At 62.7% G+C, this 20457-nt stretch overlaps 3 protein-coding genes and 1 long non-coding RNA gene across 6 annotated transcripts in view; 3 read left to right on the top strand and 1 right to left on the bottom strand.

Annotated features, from left to right (window-relative positions):
- LOC120231413 overlaps positions 1-13389 on the bottom strand; it is a 36272-nt gene extending 22883 nt beyond the window's left edge. The window contains exons 1-2 of the long non-coding RNA XR_005528314.1: positions 13292-13389; positions 11854-11934 (exon numbers count right to left, since the gene is read on the bottom strand). This is a non-coding gene — a long non-coding RNA (uncharacterized LOC120231413). The remainder of the gene's footprint in view (positions 1-11853; positions 11935-13291) is intronic.
- Positions 1222-12306, top strand: ALOX12 (arachidonate 12-lipoxygenase, 12S type). Its single transcript, XM_039231549.1, has 14 exons — positions 1222-1356; positions 1904-2105; positions 3124-3205; positions 3291-3413; positions 3526-3629; positions 3887-4047; positions 4791-4934; positions 5691-5900; positions 8003-8089; positions 8297-8466; positions 9429-9550; positions 11527-11627; positions 11751-11921; positions 12026-12306. The coding sequence occupies exons 1-14, from the start codon at positions 1222-1224 to the stop codon at positions 12203-12205; spliced, it is 1992 nt and encodes a 663-aa protein (XP_039087480.1). The 3' UTR covers positions 12206-12306.
- Positions 13390-14417: 1028 nt separating the features above from the next.
- RNASEK (ribonuclease K) lies at positions 14418-16105 on the top strand. The gene is given in 5 exon segments (XM_039231555.1): positions 14418-14504; positions 14506-14565; positions 14567-14662; positions 15294-15370; positions 15763-16105. Coding segments are annotated over 5 exon segments (462 nt in total). The 3' UTR covers positions 15905-16105.
- A 208-nt stretch (positions 16106-16313) lies between these two features.
- CUNH17orf49 (chromosome unknown C17orf49 homolog) lies at positions 16314-18963 on the top strand. 3 transcript variants are annotated; one of them, XM_039231550.1, is made up of 6 exons: positions 16317-16446; positions 16642-16736; positions 17186-17287; positions 17934-18124; positions 18342-18446; positions 18686-18963. In XM_039231550.1, exons 1-6 carry the CDS (start codon positions 16426-16428, stop codon positions 18748-18750), a joined length of 579 nt encoding a protein of 192 aa, XP_039087481.1. In that variant the 5' UTR covers positions 16317-16425; the 3' UTR covers positions 18751-18963. The 3 variants fall into 3 exon arrangements, with proteins under 3 accessions (XP_039087485.1, XP_039087481.1, XP_039087482.1); XM_039231551.1 differs by having other exon boundaries at positions 18690-18767; XM_039231554.1 differs by lacking the exon at positions 17186-17287 and having other exon boundaries at positions 16314-16446.
- Positions 18964-20457: the final 1494 nt, after the last annotated feature.

Genomic DNA, 20457 nt, shown 5'->3' with positions numbered 1-20457 from the left:
GACCTAGACAGGGGCCCGCAGGGGGCGTCATCAGAGTCCGGGATGACCAAGCCTGAGTCCCAGGGCCCACCTAGTCCCTAACCGGCACTGGCCCCACTGCGGTTCCCATTTCCTGCATTTCCTGCCCGGAGAGAGGCACTCAGGAAACAGCTGGGGGAGGGGGAGGTAAGGACACAGGCAAGAGTAAAGAAGTGGCACTTAATACCTAATAAAGGCTGCTTACATGTCATATTTTAGGAGAGGACAATTCTGGTGGAGGAAGAAGACCTCAGGGTCAGAGACGGGAGGACAAAAGAGTCAACCTGGAACACAGTCAAGGTGAAGGGGCTGCGTTCACCGGGGAGGGACCAAGGTCAAGGGCATCGCCGGTGTTTGCTGGGTTCCTGCCCGACTCCACACTGCACCCTAACACCTGCATCCCTAACATTTCCTGCACCCGCTCGGAAAGGTGGATCAGGAGTCTTCACAGCCCTGCCTCAGTTGCAGCTCTGTTTCTGGTGCCCAGGGTCTCATGCCAGGATGCGTGAACGTGGCCGGGGAAGGAGAAGAACGAGCCTTGGAACTGTCACTTTTCCAAGTTCCAGGGAACTCCTGGTTATTTCTCGAAGGACTGGGCTCTCACGCGGTAGAAACCAGGAGCTGTAGGCCTTCCTAGGCCATTCCAGGTAGGTCTCCCCGAGGCCAGCACAGCCTCCCAGCCAGCCTTCCCCAGGTGCCAGCCCACCTCCTCCTCGTGTGGAAGACCCACGCACCTCTTCCCTCCCCTCCCTGCTCTCCCGAAGGCCTGGATGCTCATCCTTGCTGCCCCCAGCCCCCCACCCCACCCCACCCCAGAGAGGTGGGCAAGCATCCATCCTCTCCCACCCCGCCCGGGCCGGCCCCTTCATCTTCCCGCAGCCACGCCCCAGCTGAGGCCAAGACTGCGGGGGGGGGGGGGGGGGGAAGGGGGAGACAGGGGGTGGGGGGGTGCGGGGGGAGGGGGCGTCTCTCCCCCTCACCCCCACCCCCTCTCTCCCCCAGCCGGCTCCACGGTGCGCAGGTTCGGGCTCGTCTGGGGCGGGGACTGGGGAGCGCCCGAAAGTTGCAAGGAGGGCGGGGATGCAGGCCCATCTTTAAAGGCCAGCGACTGGCCCGAAGGCGCGCAGACACCAGCCGGCCGGCGGCCCGACGATCTCCAGACGCGCGCGCAGGACCTGGAGCCCGAGCTGCCGCGGGGCCGCCATGGGCCACTACCACATCTGCGTGGCCACCGGCGCCTGGCTCTTCTCCGGGTCGCACAACCACGTGCAGCTGTGGCTGGTCGGGGCGCGCGGGGAGGCGCAGCTGGAGCTGTGGCTGCGGCCAGCACGGGGCCAGGTCAGTGGCCCTGAGCGGGACCGGGCCTGGGCTCGTGGTGGGAGGGCGGTGGGGAAGGGGGGAGGGCTGAGCGACGGTGCGACCTCCGACCTCCCCCGCCTTGCTGGCTTGCTGGCTTGCTGGCGGGTACAGGAACCGGAGCCCCGCTTGCCTTCTCCCTCCCGACCCGGTCCACGCAGCCTCCCGGGCTTCCCCAAGTGGCCCCCAGAGCCGGTGCCCGAACAGGATCAGAGGTCCCGCCAGAGGCTGTTCCTAGGGCGGGCACGGGGACAGCTCAGGGCTGGACCCAGGTCAGCGACAATGCTCAGTCACCAGTCGCTGACCCGGCGGGTGAGCCTGAGCTCCCTCCTCCTCCTGGGTCCCGCCCTCCCCCCCCTCCCCCGCAGGTGTCCAGAGCAGGGAATGAGGACTGCGTCTCCCGGGGCCTTGGGCAGCGTCTCCCGGGGCCTTGGGCAGCGGGGACTCCACATATGGGCCCCCACCCCCCCACGAAGACAGCCTCTCCTAGGTCCCCGCTCCTAAGTGTCGCGGGGTGTGGCCCCCACAGGTGGAGGAGTTTGAGCATGACGTCCCCAACGACCTGGGGCCCCTGCAGTTCGTGAAGCTGCGCAAACACCACTCGCTGGTGGATGACGCGTGGTTCTGTGACTGTATCACGGTGCGCGGCCCCGGCGCCGAGGAGGCCACCTTCTTCCCCTGCTACAGCTGGGTGCAGGGCCAGGACGTGCTGAGCCTACCTGAGGGCACCGGTGAGGGGCAGGGCGGGGGGGGGCGGTCACAGACACGGGGGACTGCGGGGGCGGGTAGGAGGGGCTCAAACACAGTGGGTGCTCAGCAGATCAAGTGGGGAGAAGACGGGTCAGGGAGGAGTTCTCAGTCCCCAGGTTACACATGGAATAAGGAGGCTGGAGGCAAAGAAGGATCTGGAGAGCCCTCTTCCAAGGAGGGGAAGGGGCCTGGGGGCTGCAGCTCGATGGAAAACAGAAGGGCAGAGCGGGCGTGGCAGGGAGATCTCTGTGTGGCTGGACAAGTGAGCGCAGCGACAGTCAGGGTGGCGGGTGCAGCCGGCGACCGCTCCGGGGAAGCACTCAGACAACTGGGAGGGACGGGGCGCGCTGACAGCGGCACGGAGGAGGGGCGGTGCGGAACTGGTCACTGTGCAGACGAGGCCGGAGGCAAACGCGACGAGGACAGTGACGAGGGAGACCTGAGGGGCCGTGACACAGGTGAGTGCAGGCACAGAGAAGGGCAGGAACCCGTCCGCACAGACTGTGCCGGGAGGCTAAGCAAGGTGGAGTCAGGGAAAGGCCAGCACAGCTGCTCGCGCCGGCTTCTGGGGCAGCCCAAGGTGTGACCCGTGAGGTTCCAGACTGTGAAGTTAAGCAAAGCGGATGCGTGGTAGAAAGAGGCGTGGTCACGCGGGTGATGAAGGCTTTATCAGCCTAAATGAGGTGATGCATCCAGCCCCGGGTAGTGATGACGTGGGCTCAGGGAGGGAAAGGCTAAGGAAGAAGGGGGACAACCATGACATCTGTCTCAGGGCAAGGGCTGAGCACTGGGGGGAGGCCCCCCCGGGGGGAAACAAGCTCAGCAGATTTAGGAGGCACTCGTCCGGGCGACCAATGAGGTGAGGCACAGCAAGAGACAGAGCGACAGAGCGGGACTGGGCCCTCGGGCTCTGCCCACCATGGGCGAAGATGGGGGCGAGCGGAGGCGAGCATGGGACCATGCAAAACTTCACAGCGCATCATCATCCTGTCTCCCCAGCGCGCCTGGCAGGAGGCAATGCCCTGGACATGTTCCAGAAGCATCGGGAGAGAGAACTGAAGGAGAGACAAAAGCTGTACTGGTGAGCACTGCCCCCAGAGCCCCCGCCCCCCACGGCCCCACCTTGACGGAGACGCCCTCCCTGAAGCCTTGTCCCCCTCTCCCAGCTGGGCCACCTGGAAGGAAGGGCTACCCCAGACAATAGCGGCGGAGTGCCAGGACGATCTACCTCCAAACGTGAGGTTCCATGAGGAGAAGAGGCTGGACTTCGAGTGGACGCTGAAGGCAGGGTGAGGGAGCCTGGGACTCAGAGCAGAGCAAGGCCGGGAGAGCCACGCCGGCAGGACTGAGTGAGGGGCCGCGGGGCCAGCGGCTGGGCTCATGTCCCCACACCCGCCCTAGGGCTCTGGAGATGGTCCTCAAACGTGCCTACACACTCCTGAGCTCCTGGAGCCGCCCGGAGGACTTTGATCAGATCTTCTGGGGCCAGAAGAGCGACCTGGCTGGTCAGTGTCCCCCCAGGTCTCTATGCGTCCCTGATGGCCCCTTTGGATGACCCACCCTTCCCACCCCATGGTCCCCATGACTCCTTGCCAACTGAGACCCTATCGGGCCCAATCATGTCATGGAGGCCTGCAGAATGCCAAGCTAGGGGCCACACACAGGGTGATCATGTGCCTGAACTGCCCAGGCAGGGCCTGGAGGAGACGGACTTCTAGGAGGTGATGAACCCCCCCCCCCCCAAACCCCCCCAACCCCACAGAGAAGGTTCACCAGTGCTGGCAGGACGATGAGCTTTTTGGCTACCAGTTCCTCAACGGCGCCAACCCCATGGTGTTGAGACGCTCCACCTCCCTGCCCTCCCGGCTGGTGCTGCCCTCAGGGACGGAGGCGCTTGGGGCCCAGCTGGAGAGAGAGCTCCAGGTACGTGTTCTCCTTGGCTGTGGGCCAGGAGAAGCAGTGAAGGGGAGGGACCAAAGAGGAGTCGGGGGAAGGGAGGCTTGGTGGCCCACTGTGCCCGGGCGTAGGGCCCTGTGCAGAAAGCCTAAGATGACTACGCCCGTAGAGTGTCACCACGAGGGGCTCCCAGCACAGAGGGGAAATGGTGAATTCCCAGGGTGCCGGTGGGGGCAGAGATGTTAGCAGGGACAGTGACATTCCCTGGCTGATGTCACACTCCTGGCACCGGCATCACGGACAGGGACGAAGGTGAAGAAGGCACCACCAGGGTGCCTGGGTGGGCTGCCTGAAGGAGACGAGCGGGTGCACACACGTGTGGGCGGCAGCCGGGGTCAGGGGCCCTCCGTGGAGCACTCAGCAGGAAAGGGGACCACGGGCCAGGAAGCGAAAGAGTATTTGCTGGGCTGGTGGGGACCAAACACAGGGAGCAGAGCACCAAGGGATGACGGCGAGGGGGACCGGCCAGCTTGGCATAAGGACAGCTTCCAGGGCCCATAACACAGACCGGACGGGACGCAGGCCCGACTCTGAGCCCTGACCCACTACCACACGTGCTGCTGGTGCTTCGCTCATTGCACACGAGGGGAGTGGGCTCTGGTGCCCACACAGGACGACGCAAGAAGCCAGGTCAAGGCCGGCCCCTCTGCCCTGGCCCCCCGGGGGTGTGCTTTCAGCCCTAAGCCCGGGTGCGCCCCTCCTCCCCGCAGAATGGGTCCCTGTTTGAGGCTGACTTCAGCCTGCTGGATGGAATTCCGGCCAACGTGATCCGAGGAGAGAAGCAGTACGTGGCCGCCCCGCTCGTCCTGCTCCAAATGGGGCCCGAAGGGGAGCTGCTGCCCGTGGCCATCCAGGTGGGGCGCCCCAGGCCCCCCATCCCCACCCCACTGTCTGTCCGCCCCACCTCTCCCCCAGGGATGCAGCGCCCTGCTTCTGGCCCCTCACCCCCGCCTCAGCCAGAGAGGCCCGTCCTTCCGGACTCGCTTGAGGTCCGGTCTCCCCGGCTCCCCCAACTGGACGTTCCTGTTCTGGCCAAGACTCCTCGTGGCCTTTTGGATTCTCATCCTGTACCCAGTGGTTCTCGAACTTTCGTGGGCACCACACTCACGGGAGGGCCCGTTCAAACACCAGTGGCCGGGTCCCCCCGCCAGACTTCTGGGCTCAGTAGGTGTGGGGTAGGACCTGGGAGTCTGCACTTCTCACGAGTCCCAAAGCGGTGCTGTTGCTGCTGGTCTGGGGGCACGCTCAGCTGTCCTCTCTCTGGAGCCCCGACTCTAAACACCCACGGCCTTGAGTCCCTCTCCCCACGGCTCTCAACGGTCCGTTACCGAGTCCCGCCCACCGTGTCACACACCCAGCCTCCCTTCCCACTACCCACCCTCACTCCCGCAGCCACGGGGGACCCTGGCTCTGACGCTCCTGCCTTCACCCCATCCAGGCACCGGGCACCCCGCTGGCAGAAGGCGGGGGCGGGGGGCTGTGGGCTCATCCTAGCCCGTAACCCGCGGGGAATAACACGTTCTGTCCTGGGCTGTGGCTCCCCCGGAGAGCCGAGCAGAACATCACACAGAAGGCGGAAGTTCAGCAACTGGCTGGTTTCCTTCACGCAGCTCCAGACCCCCAGCCCCGGCTGCCCCACGCCCCCGCTGTTCCTGCCCTCAGACCCCCCGCTCGCGTGGCTCCTGGCAAAGACGTGGGTCCGAAGCGCCGACTTCCAGCTGCACCAGCTCCAGTATCATCTGCTCAACACCCACCTGGTGGCCGAGGTCATCGCCGTGGCCACCATGAGGTGCCTCCCAGGGCTGCACCCCGTCTTCAAGGTACGTCCTCTCCCCTCCACGTCCCAGTCCAGACCCCGGAGAGAGGAAACAGCCCAACACCAAGTGATATTGCAGGAGCAAAAAACATGTTGATTACATTTGTGAAAGAGCGGGGAGACCGGAAGGAAGACTGTACCTTGAAACCTGTGTTTCAATTGTGTCAAGTCACTTAAGGTCTCAGAGAGCTAACAACGTGGCGACGGGGCTGGAGCGAGTCTGGGGCATTGTTAGTAAGACAGCAGCCTCGGTCCCGCCTGGGGAGAATCACTGTTCAGCCAGCAAGGCAAGCGATGCCCCAGAGAACCTTCCGGAGAACAGTAACTGGGCCTGCTATCTGAAGTCATCGGACACAGCTATGAACACCACAGAAATGACGCAGAACTTTCTGCCGCAACCAACGAGCATACTGAGTCAGAACAGATCAGAAGGCCAGGAGAACGCCCAGCAGGCTACCCGAACCCCGAACTGCCCGGGACAGGAGCAGGGCGGGGGTGCTGGCAAGGCAGGGGCAGGAAGGAAAAGGGCAAAGAAATCAGAGACCTGGTGGAGGGAGGGGACTGGCTGCAGCGATCCGGGGAGTGAGACTGGAGAAAGAAAGGCCGGGGGCCCGCGACACCCGGGAGCCCCCAAGGTGGGGGTGCTGCAGATGGGGGTCCTACAGATGGTGACATTTTGTAAAAGAGCAAGCTCAAGGTCGTCTGCAGGGCGGAAGGTGGCCGAGTAAGGCTTGTGCTTAAAAACGTGCTCAACGTGCTGATGGCACTTGAGATACGGGGACACGGCGGAGAGGGGACGAGGCTGACCGCGGCTTCTGAGCCAGGCTGTCAGCGACAGAAAGGTCAGGAGAGCCAGTCTGGAGGCAAAGACGAGGAGTCCAGTTTAAAGTGTGGGGCGCTGAAGTGCTGGCATGTTTGCGCGTGGGGCCGGTCCACAGGGGGGCACCTGAGGGCTTCCCCACCCCCCCAAGCCTGGTCAGGCGCAGCCACAGCCCCGGGAGCTGGAACGACACAGGCAGAGGGAATCCAGCGAGCGCAACCGAATCTCGGATCTCGCCGATCTCATGATGCTCCTGCGTCTCCGTCTTCCGCTCACGGGAAAGGGTTAGGCTTCTGTTCATGCTCAGCCCCACGAGAGAGCGAAGCCTGCTCACATCATGAGGGTTCCTGGCACAGACTCCGGATACGGACGCCGGCGACAGACCAGAATCCTGACCTCGGCACCTCCCCGATGCGCGCACGGTCCTCGACTCTAACCGGGGATGAGGGGGCTCCGCCGCGGGGCTGTGACCGGAGAAGACAACATCACCACTGCGTGCCACAGGCCAAAAGCCACAAGGCACATTCGCTCTTGGGGGTATTGTTACTGCTGGGCCTCAGGGGTCTTCTCCCCGTGTACTTGGGGCTTTCTAGGACACAGGGCGTCTTCCATAAATGTGCGGAAAAGCCGTACACCGACGCGAGCTGATGCCAGAGGATCACCAGGGTCATTCCCTGTGTGCAGCATCTACAGCGCAGAGGAGCCCCCACGCTGCAGGGAGCCTGCCCGTGCCCTGGGCGGACACGACACAAAACAGGCTGAGACCAAAGAAACGCACGTGGGGGTCAGACGGCCTGTTTTAATGCCTAATAAAAAGCCGTTTCTTACAGCCATTAAGAAGAGAAGGACCTAATCGCCCAACTAGGGCAGATGTGCCAACAGCCTCTGCCCAGTTAGGCAGGCAGCTCCATATGGGCCCCCTCCACGGACTCACGGAACCCCCCCACCAAGTGCCTCCCCTGGACCGCAGCCGCCAGACAGGGGTGGGGCTCTGCAAATGAGCAGAGGCTAATTAAGCTATGAATACATGCACCATGGAGATAGGAAAGAAATACAAAGGACACCTACACCCCAGGCGGGAATTATAAAGACCCGCAGGAGCAGCTGCGGTCAGGGCCTGACTCACGGGGCAGCGAAGGGCACGACAGAGAGTGCTCAGACACACACAGGCCAGGCAGGGAGGACAGCGACCAGGGCGGAGAGGGCCACCAGGCAGGGCGCCCACGGCCCTTGAGAAAAGACCCCAGTGCGGCCTCCATAACTGCCCTCCCCAACCCCCCCACCAGCTCCTGATCCCGCATGTCCGCTACACCTTGGAAATCAACACCCGGGCCAGATCCCAGCTTATCTCGGAAGGCGGTATATTCGATAAGGTAAGGGGGTAAGAGGGCGTGGGGCTCATCGCCCAGCATTCCATGACCCCCGCCACTTTCAGGACCCCAGACCATGGGAGCGTAGTGGCCTTGAAACCCACGAGCCTGTCCCTCTGCGCTCGTGTCTCTAAAGGTGAAACCCCACGTCCGGGCCCCTGGACACCACGCTCAGTCTTCTCCCTCAGGGCCTCTCTTCTCTCGTGCCAGGCGGTGAGCACGGGCGGAGGCGGCCACGTGCACGTGCTCCGCCGGGCCATGGCTCAGCTGACCTACGGCTCCCTCTGTCCTCCTGCCGACCTGGCCGAGCGGGGCCTGCTGGGGATCCCCAGTGCCCTCTACGCCCACGATGCTTTGCAGCTCTGGGAGATCATTGCCCGGTGGGTGAGAGCGGCGGCTGGGAGATGCAGGGGCTCCAGGGGGACGGTGGGGCCCTGACCCGACGTCAGCACGGGGCACAACTCCCACGTGGAAACAACAAGGTCCAGGGGCGCCTGGGGGGCTCAGGCGGTTGAGCGTCCGACTTCGGCTCAGGACATGATCTCACGGCTCGTGGGTTCGGGCCCGCGTCGGGCTCTGTGCTGACAGCTCGGAGCCTGGAGCCTGCTTCGGATTCTGTCTCAGTCTTGCTCTCTGCCCCTCCCCTGCTGCGCACTCTCTCCCTCCCTCTCTCTCCAATGTGAATAAACATTAAAAAAAGAAAGAAAGAAAGAAAGAAAGAAAGAAAACAAGGAGGCGCAGGAACTAGTCCTGGGGAGATAAGAAGAGTCAGGAGGCAGTGCAGACGGACACAGGAAGCTGGTAGGTAAAGCTGTGGCGGGTAAACCACGGGGCCTGGCCAAGTCAGGGATTTGGTCAGAAGAATGCCTTTCAGCCATGCATCCAGAATTCTCTTTTTTCTGTTTACTTATTTTTTTAATGTTTATTTATTTTTGAGAGAGAGAGAGAAAGAGCGCGTGTGCAAGCAGAAGGGCAGAGAGAGAGGAAGACACAGAATCCGAAGCAGGCTCCAGGCTTGGAGCTGTCAGCACAGAGCCTGATGTGGGGGGCCTTGAACCCACAAACTGTGAGATCGTGACCTGAGCTGAAGTCGGACGTTTAACCGACTGAGTCCCCCACGCACCCCACGAGTCCAGAATTCTCAAAACCAATGGCACACATTTCCTTCCTTTCTGGACTAGTGTTTAGAAAGAGCTAGGGCATGTCCCCAGGACAACGCTGGCAAGACTCGACCCCATATGCAGTGGCGTCAGCTGCTCGGAGGCCTCAGGAGAGGAGGAGAGGTCAGGGGCAGGGGTCCCCTCCCCTCCAGGAGCTTAGCTCAGTCCCCTTCTCCGGGCAGGTACGTGCAGGGCATCATGCACCTCTTCTACCCCGGGGACGACGTCGTGAGAGGGGACTCCGAGCTGCAGGCCTGGTGCCGGGAGATCACCGAGGTGGGGCTGTGCCAGGCCCAGAACCGAGGTAGGACCCCTCCCCCGAGACGGGAGCCCCATCTCGGTCCTGCCCCTCTGGGTTCAGCCCCCAACCCCTCATCACAGCCCCCCCACTCTGGCCACACACGAAGCATCAGAATCCCGTTCCCGCCTGCAGCTCCTCAAGACAATCTAGACACCCAGGGACTGTCCTCCTCAGAGACCCAGGCCATCAACCTTTACTGCCACCCCCTTGCCCAAGTCACAGCCGCCCCTAACCCGCCCCAGCACAGCCCAGTAAGACCAGAACCACAGCCAGTGCGGGGCGCGCCCAGGCCCCCGGGGCTCCCACGCTCTCCTCGTCGCTATTTTCCTACGTGAGATCCGAACGGAACGGGGAGACTTGCCCACCGAGGCCCGGGGTCTGGCCCTCTGCTTCCCCGCCTCCTCCTCCCGCTTCTGTGCACACGCCCACGGGGCAGGGTCACACCTGGGGCACACTCAGCACCGTATGCGCCCTGGCACAGAGCGGAACTCAGCGCCCTGCCCCTCACGTTTCCGCGACCAGGCCGGCCTCCCCTCCTCCCTGCTGGGGGCTAGCCTCCGCCCTTAGCACCCCCCCTGCTTTAACCTCCGGGGAAGGCACCCCCTTTCGTAGCTCTTGCTAGTCTCACCTTCTCTGTCCAGCGCACACGCGCCAGCGCCGACCAGGCACCTCTGCGTCTGGGAAGCCCTTACGGCCAGGCTCTGGGGGTGCAGCGAGCAATAAACCAACGCCTGCACCCCCCCGCTTCCGGGACCAAACTTTCCCCAGTGCGCCCCAGTGCCAGAAGGCCCTTCTTCCTTCCCCTGGCCATCTCCCCGGCCACCATCTATGGCTGGAAAATAAACAAAACACGCAGATGGCAGCTTTAATCTCCACCGACTGCCTCTCATTCTCTTCTCTACCCCCCCTCCCCCTGCCAGTCTCATAGTGCGGTTTGCCTAATTTTCCCAACAACCTTTCTAGAGGAAACGTGCTAACAGCTTGGGAATAGCAGTCAGGAACCCGAGTTTGAGGTCAGCCCCTGCCTTTTCCCAAGGATGGGATCTCAGCAGGTTCATCTTTCTGGTCCTTGATTTTTGATTTTTTTTTTTTTTTAGTCTCCAGAAGGGGAGTATTTATATTTGTTCTGCTTAACAGTTAAGATGACTGGGTCTCTGGGTCCCCACCTGCACTGGAAAACCAGCGGCCCGAGGCAGCCTTTGTGGAAGCCGCTCTTGGCTGTGACATCACGAATACGGGACTTGTATTCCTCACCCGTAACTGAGACACTCACTGCCCCGTTCAGGGACACTCAGCTCCGTACGCTTCGAGGCAGCAGACATTCTATCGCTCACACCTTGTCAGCCCCCAAACCTTCCCTAATAACAGTAATTGTTATTTCCCAAGAATTTATAACATACGAGGTGATTTCAATGCATCCTCTCATCTATAAGGTAGGTATCATCCACGTTTTACAGGTGAAGAAACTGAGGTTCAGAGAGGTTAAGTAACTGGCCCAAGGTACCCAAATTATATCACTTCAACTCAAATTGGAACTCACATCTAATGCAAACACATTTGAATACGTGAGCAAATGAACAAATAGCCATCGATGCCAAAATACCCTTAAATAACACAGGGGTGAGGGCGCCCACCCTCCGCCCCACACCCAGCAGTTAAAAATCTGCATCTAACTTGTGACTCCCCCAAAACTTCACTACTAAGGGTCTACTGCTGACTGGAAGTTTCGTCAGTAACATAAACAATCAATTAGCACGTATTTTGTGTGTTATGTGTATCATACGCTGTATTCTCACGGTAAAGCGAGCCAAGGAAAAGAAAATGTCAAGAAAGCCGTGAGGAGAATACATTTGTAATACCGGATGGTAAATCATCCACGTATAAATGGACTGTGCACTTCAAACCCGACTTGTGCAGACGTGGGCCTACAAGTCTCTCCTCTCAGGCCGTAGCCTCCAAACCTTGTCCTCTCTGCCCAGGTTTCCCCGCCTCCTTCCAGTCCCAGGATCAACTCTGCCGTTTCCTTACCATGTGCATCTTCACGTGCACCGCCCAGCACGGGGCCATCAACCAGGGCCAGGTAGGACAGCCGGAAGCCCGGGGCCCCGAAGGCAAGTGTCGGGCCTTGGGACTCCCAAGGGAAAGACTGGGGTTCAGAGCCATGCGAGCACCAGGATCCTAGGGGTGCCGTGTCTCCCCCCAGCTGGACTGGTACGCCTGGGTCCCTAATGCCCCGTGCACCATGCGGATGCCCCCACCCACGACCAAGGAAGACGTGAAAATGGCCACAGTGATGGGCTCACTACCTGACATCCGCCAGGCCTGTCTTCAGATGACCATCACGTGGCACCTAGGTCGCCGCCAGCCAGACATGGTGACAGAGGACTCTGGGAAAAGTCGGAAGGGAGAGGGGAGAGTGAGTGTCTAGGGCATTCCGCCTCTGGACTAGAAACTGACTGATCCTTTGTTCTTTCCTAGGTTCCCCTGGGGCATCACAAAGAAAAGTATTTCTCAAGCCCCAAGGCCAAGGCGGTATTAAGCCAGTTCCAAACAGATTTGGAAAACTTAGAAAGAGAGATCACAGCCCGGAATGAGCAAGTGGCCCTGCCCTACGACTACCTGAAGCCCAGCCGCATAGAGAACAGTGTGACCATCTAGCTCTAGGGTGCCCCCGCCTGGAGGCCTTCGGACCAGCGCTAAGCCTGCCATTCCCACCTTGAATTCGGTGGAGTCCAGTCCGGGCTGCTAAAGCTCTACTCTTCTCCGCTCTCCCCCCCCCCCAACCCCCAATAAAGGCCCTACGTCAGTATCCCACCAGCCAGGGGGACTGCACATCTTTTCTGTAAAGGGCCAGCTAATACATGTTTCGGGCTTTACGGGCCGTGCGGTCTCTGTCACCACCACGCGGGGGCCCTGATACAGCACAAAAGCAGCCACAGACGACAGATCGATGAGTGCCTGTCACCGTGCTCCTGCAAAACTGGGTTTATGAGCCGTGAAATATGAACTTCAAGGTGTCACAAAGTGGCCTCCTTTTGGCTTAGCCGACCCTTTGGAAATGCAAGAAAACCTTGTGCTTTGCTGGAGGGACCAGCATGCAGGGACTGCAGAGCTGGGACCTGCCGGGGGCTGCTCTGCGCTAGCCTGAGGCACGGACCCTGCTTCGCAAAGGTCTGGAGAACCGCTGGGAGGTGGAGCAGAGGTTTCTTGGATAAATCAACTACCTCAACTAACTCTCCTTTCCCAGGAGCTAGGGTTCCTGCGCAGCGGTGGCCAACTTAAAACTTCCTGACTGTTCTGTGGCAACGTCCCCTCCACCCTGTTCCCCCTATTTGCACACCTACCCCAAAGGTCCTTCCTTGAGTAAGACCTGGGCAGCATAAACACCCGCGTCCCTTGATGGCTTCCTTCCCCCAGGAAGTCTCAAGCTCGAGGCATGAATTTCATGTCCCAAGGCCATTTTCCCAGCCCCTTTGGGATCCCAGGGCCTATCTGTTTCCCAGGATTCAAGTTCTCTCTCACAACCTGGTTAAGAACGATATGCATAAATAAATAGGGGGAAATTACTACAAAGTTGTTCTAATCGCTGACACTGTTTCTTTGCGTCTGGTTCTGGGGTCTCGGGATCATAATGACCCCTCTCGATTACGCGGTGATCCCTGCCCTCGCTAGAAGGGGCACAACAGGCTCAGAGCAAAGCCGTGTTCTCCAAACACCCTGGTTCCCTAAACAATTATTACACACCTGCCTCTTGCCAGCGAAGCAGGCAAACTTTCTCTTCGGAAACGGTGATCGATTCCTATTGGTAAAATCCCGTAGCCTAGGGGCGCCTGGGTGGCTCAGTCGGTTAAGCGTCCGACTTTCGCTTAGGTCATGATCTCGCGGTTCGTGGGTTCGAGCCCCGCGTCGGGCTCTGTGCTGACTGCCAGCTCAGAGCCTGGAGCCTGTTTCAGTCTGTGACTCCCTCTCTCTCTGACCCTCCCCAGCCCACGCTGTCTCTCTCTCTCTCTCTCTCCCAGAAATAAATAAAAACATTTTTTAAAAAAATCCCCTACCCTATACCTTACTCCAGGGACCTGTGCTCACTTTGCGTGGTTCGCAGCGGGGGAGCAAAGCGGCATCACTTTGGTGTGTTTAACTCCTTTCTCCAAAGACATTTAGCAAGAGCGCTCTCCCTACATACACAGCGTGGTCACGGGGTCCGCTTTCCCGGGGCTTCTCCCAACGCCCCGCGTTTTTCCTGGGTTGGGCATCCGGAACTATTCAGTATTTCGAGTTTGGTAACAAAACGTGACTTAATGACTCCCGATACAAACTCTTGGCAATTCCGAGGCCTCCCGGGCACGACTGCACGCTTGGCCTCGGGAAGGGGCTCCTATCCCCCTGTGTCGTGTCAGGATATCTATTTTTAAAGGCAGAGACGAGAAGGCGACAGAGGCGTTCTTTCTCGGTGTAAGTCCCTGTGTGTCACTTACCATGCCCCCCATCACGGGACACCCCCCACAACTAACGTATGTGAGGGAGGAAAACCGGGTAGCTTCGACCCTCGGCGCCTCAGAGAACATCGCCACGGTTACGAGAAGTTCCGCCGGAGCTACTCCTTCCTCAGGCGCGGCTGCGCGGCTTCCCCGTCACGTGACGCGCAGAATTCGGTCACGTGGTGCGCTGGATCCTCCCATTCCAGCCCGGATGGGGGGGGGGACCAAGAAAGCGGAGGCGCCGCTCCTGCAAAGCCCGCGCCCCAGCTACGTAGGTCATGAGGGGTTCCTGGGGGGCCGTCCCGGCCTCACGCACCGCCTGCGCCGCCGGAGATCCGGGAGGGCCCAGAGGAGCCCAGCGTCCGATCTCCGCCCGGCGTCCCCCCGGCGCGATGGTTGGCGCCGGAGGCCACGCCCCCTCGGCCGCGCTCCCGGCGGCCCGTCCTCCGCGGCGCGAGCCCCCAAGTCCAGCTCGCTTCCCCCCGGGCGCGTCCGGGCCTTCGTCCCACCGCCCTCCCGCTCGGCACGCGACTGGGTGTTCCCCCCGACCCCCTTCTCCATGGCGTCGCTTCTGTGCTGTGGGCCCAAGCTGGCCGCCTGCGGCATCGTCCTCAGCGCCTGGGGGGTGATCATGTTGGTGAGGGGACCGCCCGGCGAGAGCCGGAGGAGGGCCCGACGCGCCCCGGTGTTGGGGGGCCGGGAGGCTCGGGCCGTAGGAAGCAGCAGGCAGGCTGGAGGGGGTGGCCGATTAGCCGCTGGAGGACGAGACACCTGAGGTTGAGAAACGGGGAACTTGAGAGGGGCGGGAGGGAGCCGCGGCTGGTACGTTTGGAGACCCCTCCAAGGTAGGAGGAAGACGAGCTGGGTTCTCGAGAGATGCCTGCGCCGAGTGGAGGGCAGTGGGGAAGGGGAGCGCTTGGTCCCGAAATGGGTAGCTGGGCCCTTGCTTCCCCGGCACTACCCGCCCCCCTCTAGGAAGAAATACTAAGAAGTGCTGATTTCCTCCCTGTCCCGTGATAATGACGCCTCTGGACAGGAGGGTAATCTGGGTGGCTCACTATTCCCTGCACCAGCCGAATCGTCTCCGTCACCAACTCACGCCCTATGCCCGGTGACTGAGTCCGAATCCAGCAGCAACGACCCGAATCCTAGCTCGTTCCGGTCGTGCCCAAACGCAGATGTTGTGGCAACATGAGAAGTGGGAGGAGCTTGGACAGCGAGCAGGTTCGGTGCCTGGGTTCACCCACCTGCCCATTCCCTCTTTCCAGATAATGCTCGGAATCTTTTTCAACGTCCATTCCGCCGTGCTCATTGAGGACGTCCCCTTCACCGAGAAAGATTTCGAGTGAGTGGTCAGGGGGGAGAGGGGGGACTGGGGGCGGGTGGGAGGCGGCAGGGCTGCGGTGGAACCGTACGCGGGGAACCGCAGGCGGCTGCGTGCTTGGGGCCGCGAGGCGAGGGAGCTGAGCGCGGAGAGCTCGTCTCTCGGATCTGAGCGGCCATCCTAAACCCACCGCTTTAGGCGTGGCTCCTTAGGTACTGTCCTTGACCTCTCCGTGTCGCCGTCCACCTCTGCCAACGGGGTGCTGTCATAGGACTCACCCCAGAGGGTTAGGAGGAAGCCTGAATAGTACGTGTGGCCCGGAGAAGCGCCTAGAATGGTGGCCGGCACACAGTGCTCAGTAAATGTCGGCTGCTGGGATCCTTTCTAACACGTCTACCGAATCCCCACCCTAGGAAAGACCCCCAGAAGATCTATGACCTTTACGAGCGAGTCAGCTACAACTGTTTCATCGCCGCGGGCCTCTACCTGCTCCTCGGGGGCTTCTCCTTCTGCCAAGTTCGGCTCAACAAGCGCAAGGAATACATGGTGCGCTAGAGCATCGTCGCGCCTCCCCTCTCCGGCCCCCTCCTCTATTTAAAGACCCTCCCCGCCCTCCCACCCGCGTCCCCACTCCGGCGCCCCCTGCGGGACCGGGGTTCCCCTGCTGCGAGACTGAATCCCCCGTTTCCCCCGCGGAGGGAGGCCGCGGCTGGCCGTTCCCGGGGCCTCCACAATAAAGCGAAACCGCCCTCTTCAGCCTCGTGTCTGTGCTTGGGGCGGGGGGGCCGGGGGGGCCGGGCACCGGGGTGGAGGCCGGCGTCCGCACCCGGAGCTCCGACGCACCGACGGAAGTGGAGTGAGGCCGGGCCGGAAGTGAGGCGGTGTCTTCCACCCTCGGCCCTCGGCTCGCCCGGGGCCGCCGGCGAGGCGGGGGAGCGGCCGAGCGGGAGCCAATCGGCTGCGGGGAGGGGCGGGACTTCCTGCGCGGGGGGCCCCCGGCGCCTCGGTCGCCCGGCTCCGTGGTCCCGGCTAGGCAGCGGCGGCAGCGGCGTCTCCGTGAGGAGGCGCGCGGGGCCATGACGTCAGCGTCCACGAAGGTTCGCCCTCGCTCGCGGACAGCGCTCCCTGGCGGCCACGGGAGGGCGGCCCCCCTCCCCCGGCGGCGCCGACTCTTCCGCCCGGGCCGGGGGGCGGGGGGCGGGCGGGAGCCGGGCCGGGGTGGGGCCAGGGGCCCCGGGCGGGCGGGCGCGGGGGGTGTGCGCCGGCCCCCCGTGACGCTGCCCCGCCCCCAGGTCGGGGAGATCTTCTCGGCGGCGGGCGCCGCCTTCACGAAGCTCGGGGAGCTGACGATGCAGCTGCATCCCGTGGCCGACTCTTCCCCCGCGGGGTACGTGAGCGCGGGGCGCGCGGCCTCCGTGGGGCCGGGACAGGTGGCAGTTCGCCGGTGTGAATAAAGACCGTCGGATGAGGGGCTGACAGGTAGCAGCGCAGACTGGAGGCTCCGGACCGGGACCCCTGCCGCGAGCCGGCGGCCGCAGAGCTGGGGGGGGGTCCCCTGCGCACCGCGCGGGGGGTTCTGTCCTGAGACCCCCGCGGGTCGCACTGGCCTCTGCGGGCTGCTCACGGCCGCCGCTTCACGCGCCTGGGGGAGCGGCCGGGGGTCCTCAGGATTCCCACGGGGCATTCAGAGCTTTTATGGGTTTTTTTTTTTCTTTTTGTAAAGAAAGGCCTCTTTAGGGATCCACGGAAGGGGCCCCAGGGCCCGGGGGGGAGGCCTGGGGGCTGGCTGCGCGCCCCCCCTTCCCACTTTCGCCGTTCCCCTCTCCCCTCTGACAGCGCCAAGTGGACGGAGACGGAGATAGAGATGCTGAGGGCTGCTGTGAAGCGGTTTGGGGACGATCTTAATCACATCAGCTGTGTCATCAAGGAACGGACAGTGTGAGGGAGGGTGGCCGGCAGAGGAGGGGGGTGGGCACTTGCTTTCTCCGCGCCCGCGCCCCAGGCCCACCTTCCCGAGAGCTCCCTTCCAGCAGGACACCCTCCTACCTCGCTGCCGGCTGTGTTAGCACCAACGGGAAGGCTAAAAGGGGAGAAGTTACTGAACCGCTGGGGTAACCAGAGCCCCCCAAGAATTTAACTTCGGGGGGGCCGCCCGAGACCCCCCAACCACCGCACTTCCCTGGCTGTTCGCGGGGCTCCCTGGAGGTCCTGCTGCAGCCTTTCCGGGGATACTGGGATTCTGAAAGAGCTGATCAGGACCCGTTCACAAGTCCCCACCTACGTGTGGGTCAGTCACCGAGGCTTACCTGGCAGCCCTCCACACCCGCACGGGTCGCCCCGAAGAGAATCAGGACGCGGGCCTTCCCGCCGCTCAGCTCAGGGAGTCCACTCGCCATACTCCATCGGCCCTAAATGCGTGCAGAGCTGCAGGAAGACGAGAGCCCAAGGGCCAGGGGCCTAGCCACGAGGCTCATGGAGGGCCCCCCAGGATTCCTTCAGAGCGGCCCGTTACCCCTTCCCGCCCCTCCCTTCTTCCTTCCCCTCCCCCACGACGCCCTTCCTAACCTGCTCGTCTTCTCTTCAGGGCCCAGATAAAAGCCACCGTGAAGCGCAAGGTGTATGAAGACTCGGGCATCCCCCTTCCGGCCGAGTCACCCAAGAAAGGGCCCAAGAAAGTGCCGTCTGGGGTCCTGTCGCCTCCTGCGGCTGTCCCTCCGCCAAGCAGCTCCGGTGTCCCTGAGGCCGGGGGTCCCCCCATAAAGAAGCAGAAGGCCGGTGAGGGCTGCGGAGCCACTGCCTAGGGGCTGAAGGGCCCCTCCGAGCATCCGCGGGAGGATTGGGCTGGGCCAGGGAAGGACACATGTCCCTTCCTCTCCCTGCCTGGGTTCCCAGAGAGTGGCTGAGGGGGTGGGGGGGGAGGGGGAGCTTGAAGCTCTGGGGAGCCGGGGGGCAGTCGGCGAACCTAGAACCTAGCTTGTGCCCCCCCCCCCAGATGTGACGCTCAGCGCCCTGAACGACTCGGACACCAACAGTGACCTGGTGGACATTGAAGGGCTAGGGGAAACCCCTCCAGCCAAGAAACTCAACTTCGACCAGGGTAGGCATCCGCTTCCTCCCACAGCAGTCGCAGGGCTCGGGGAGGAAGGGGCTCCCCCCGACGGTAGGGGCCCCCTGCCCCCTCGTACAGAGGCTCTGGAGGAGAAGGTCGTCCCGTCCACGCTGCAGGGGACCAGCTCGGTGGCGAGCCGGGTGCCTTGGGGAGGGAGGGACGGGGAGACGGCTTCGGGGCACACTTGGGGCTCGCTCCATCTCCGCCCATTTTGTGTCCTGTTCCAGACAGCCTGACCTTGGACTCTGGCCCTCACGTGACCTCTGCCGGCCCTCCTACGCTCTCTCGCTGAGCCTTCCGCCTCTGACCCCTCTCACTGTTCACGTGGACCTGTGGATCGCCGGGGACCCTGAGCAGGCCCACGCACGCGAGCAAGGGCCTCAAGGCTGCGGGGGGGAAGGTGGGGTGCCTCGCTGTTCCTGTATGAGCATCGGCCCCCCAATCCCTCTGACCTCCATCACATGGACGTTTTTATACAGAAAACAATAAAGATTCTCCTCTCAGCTCTGTGCCTGCAGCGTAACGTGCCTGGAGCGCCCTGGGCGCGGGCCTCTCCCCAGCCCCGCGGGGCCCAGCCCCTTCTGGAAGTCCTCGCCACCCTGCCTAGAGCAGCACAGCCAATATTGGCAGACTCTCTTCCCAGTGCCAATATTTCTGTGCTGCTAGAGCCAGGGGGGCTGGCCGTGGGCAACGGACCCCTCCTCGCTCTCCGGAGGCAGAACTGAACTCCGAGGGTCTCTGGCAGTGGGTACTCCCGAGGCGGCCCTGGGGGGTCCTAGAGGGGCAGACTTCCAGTGCTTTCATACCCCCCCCCACCTCACAAGAAGGCCCAGATGTTTTCTGTGTCGCCCCTCCGGGGCGGCCTCCCCGGGCCACGCCTCAGCGGTGCCTTCCCCACCCTCGCTCTAACACCACACTGTGGTTTGGACGTGGCCACAGTGCCGTACAAACCACAGTGTGCTGCTGGGGCGGGGGCAGGACCGGGCTGGGCCGGGGGCGGGGGCTGCCGCCGTGAAGACCCCCGGCACCAGGAGCAGGGACGCAGACGAGGGCTCGCAGGGCAAACATGGCCCCGGGAAGGGTTGGGGAGAACCAGAGACCGGGGGCCGGCAGCGGACGGGGGCCCGTGGGGTGAGCTCCCAGTGGTGCTGAGACTGGAGGCATCTCCCCTCTGCACGAGCTCTCTGCTCAGGGGATCCCTAGGGTGCGGTCGGGGGCAGAGGAAGCGGGAATGACCGTGGGGGCCAACACACTGCCTCCCGACTCGGCGAGGGCAGGGCCCCAAGGCTTCCTGTGTCCGTTCCTCCCCTCCCTGGGTCAGAACCCAAGAGAAAGCAAGGAGAGACAGAAGGCCAAGGACAGCAGGGTTGGGAGTTGGCAGTCCAGAGGTGGTGGGGCCGGAACATGGTCGGGAGAGGGGGGCCGGAAGTCGCCCTGGGCCCTGGGCCTGCCACAAGATGGAGGCCCAAGGCAGGAAATGGAGGCCAGGGGGAAAGGGGAGCAGCAGAGCCCAGGAAGAGGGCTGCCTGGACCGGGGGGCCAGGTGCTCAACCCCCAGCACCGCCCCAGCTCCCCGCCGCCCCCCGGGACCCTCGCCCTACCCCCTGCGACCACCCCCATCAGCCCATCCAGCAGGCCCAGGAAGGCGGGCCCACCCCAGAAAGCCACGTTGAAGCTGAGACAAACATGCCTCTCCCCACCCCCACCCTAGGCCTCCCCTCGGCCTCTTCCTCCTGCCCTGGACTTGATTTTTAAAAGCACCCCACAGAAAGCACAATCTGGGGACCCCGATGCCTTCCACAAATCAAAACAACATCCTCTGGAACCCTGAAGTCTTCCTCCATCCCATTCCACCCTTTACCACCACCCCCCTGCCGACACACCCCCCAAAACTCTTAGCAATCAGAAAGATCTAAGATGGTGGGTGTAAGCAGTCTGCTTGGGCCCCGGGGGGCATGCCAGACCCCCTCCCTCGAGACCCCCATCTGTCCTCCGCCAA

The sequence above is a fragment of the Hyaena hyaena genome, unplaced genomic scaffold, assembly GCF_003009895.1.
Source record: "Hyaena hyaena isolate Hyena2069 unplaced genomic scaffold, ASM300989v1 scaffold_58, whole genome shotgun sequence".
In the NCBI taxonomy this organism is placed as follows: Eukaryota; Metazoa; Chordata; class Mammalia; order Carnivora; family Hyaenidae; genus Hyaena; species Hyaena hyaena.
This window is presented reverse-complemented; position numbering and strand designations above follow the sequence as displayed.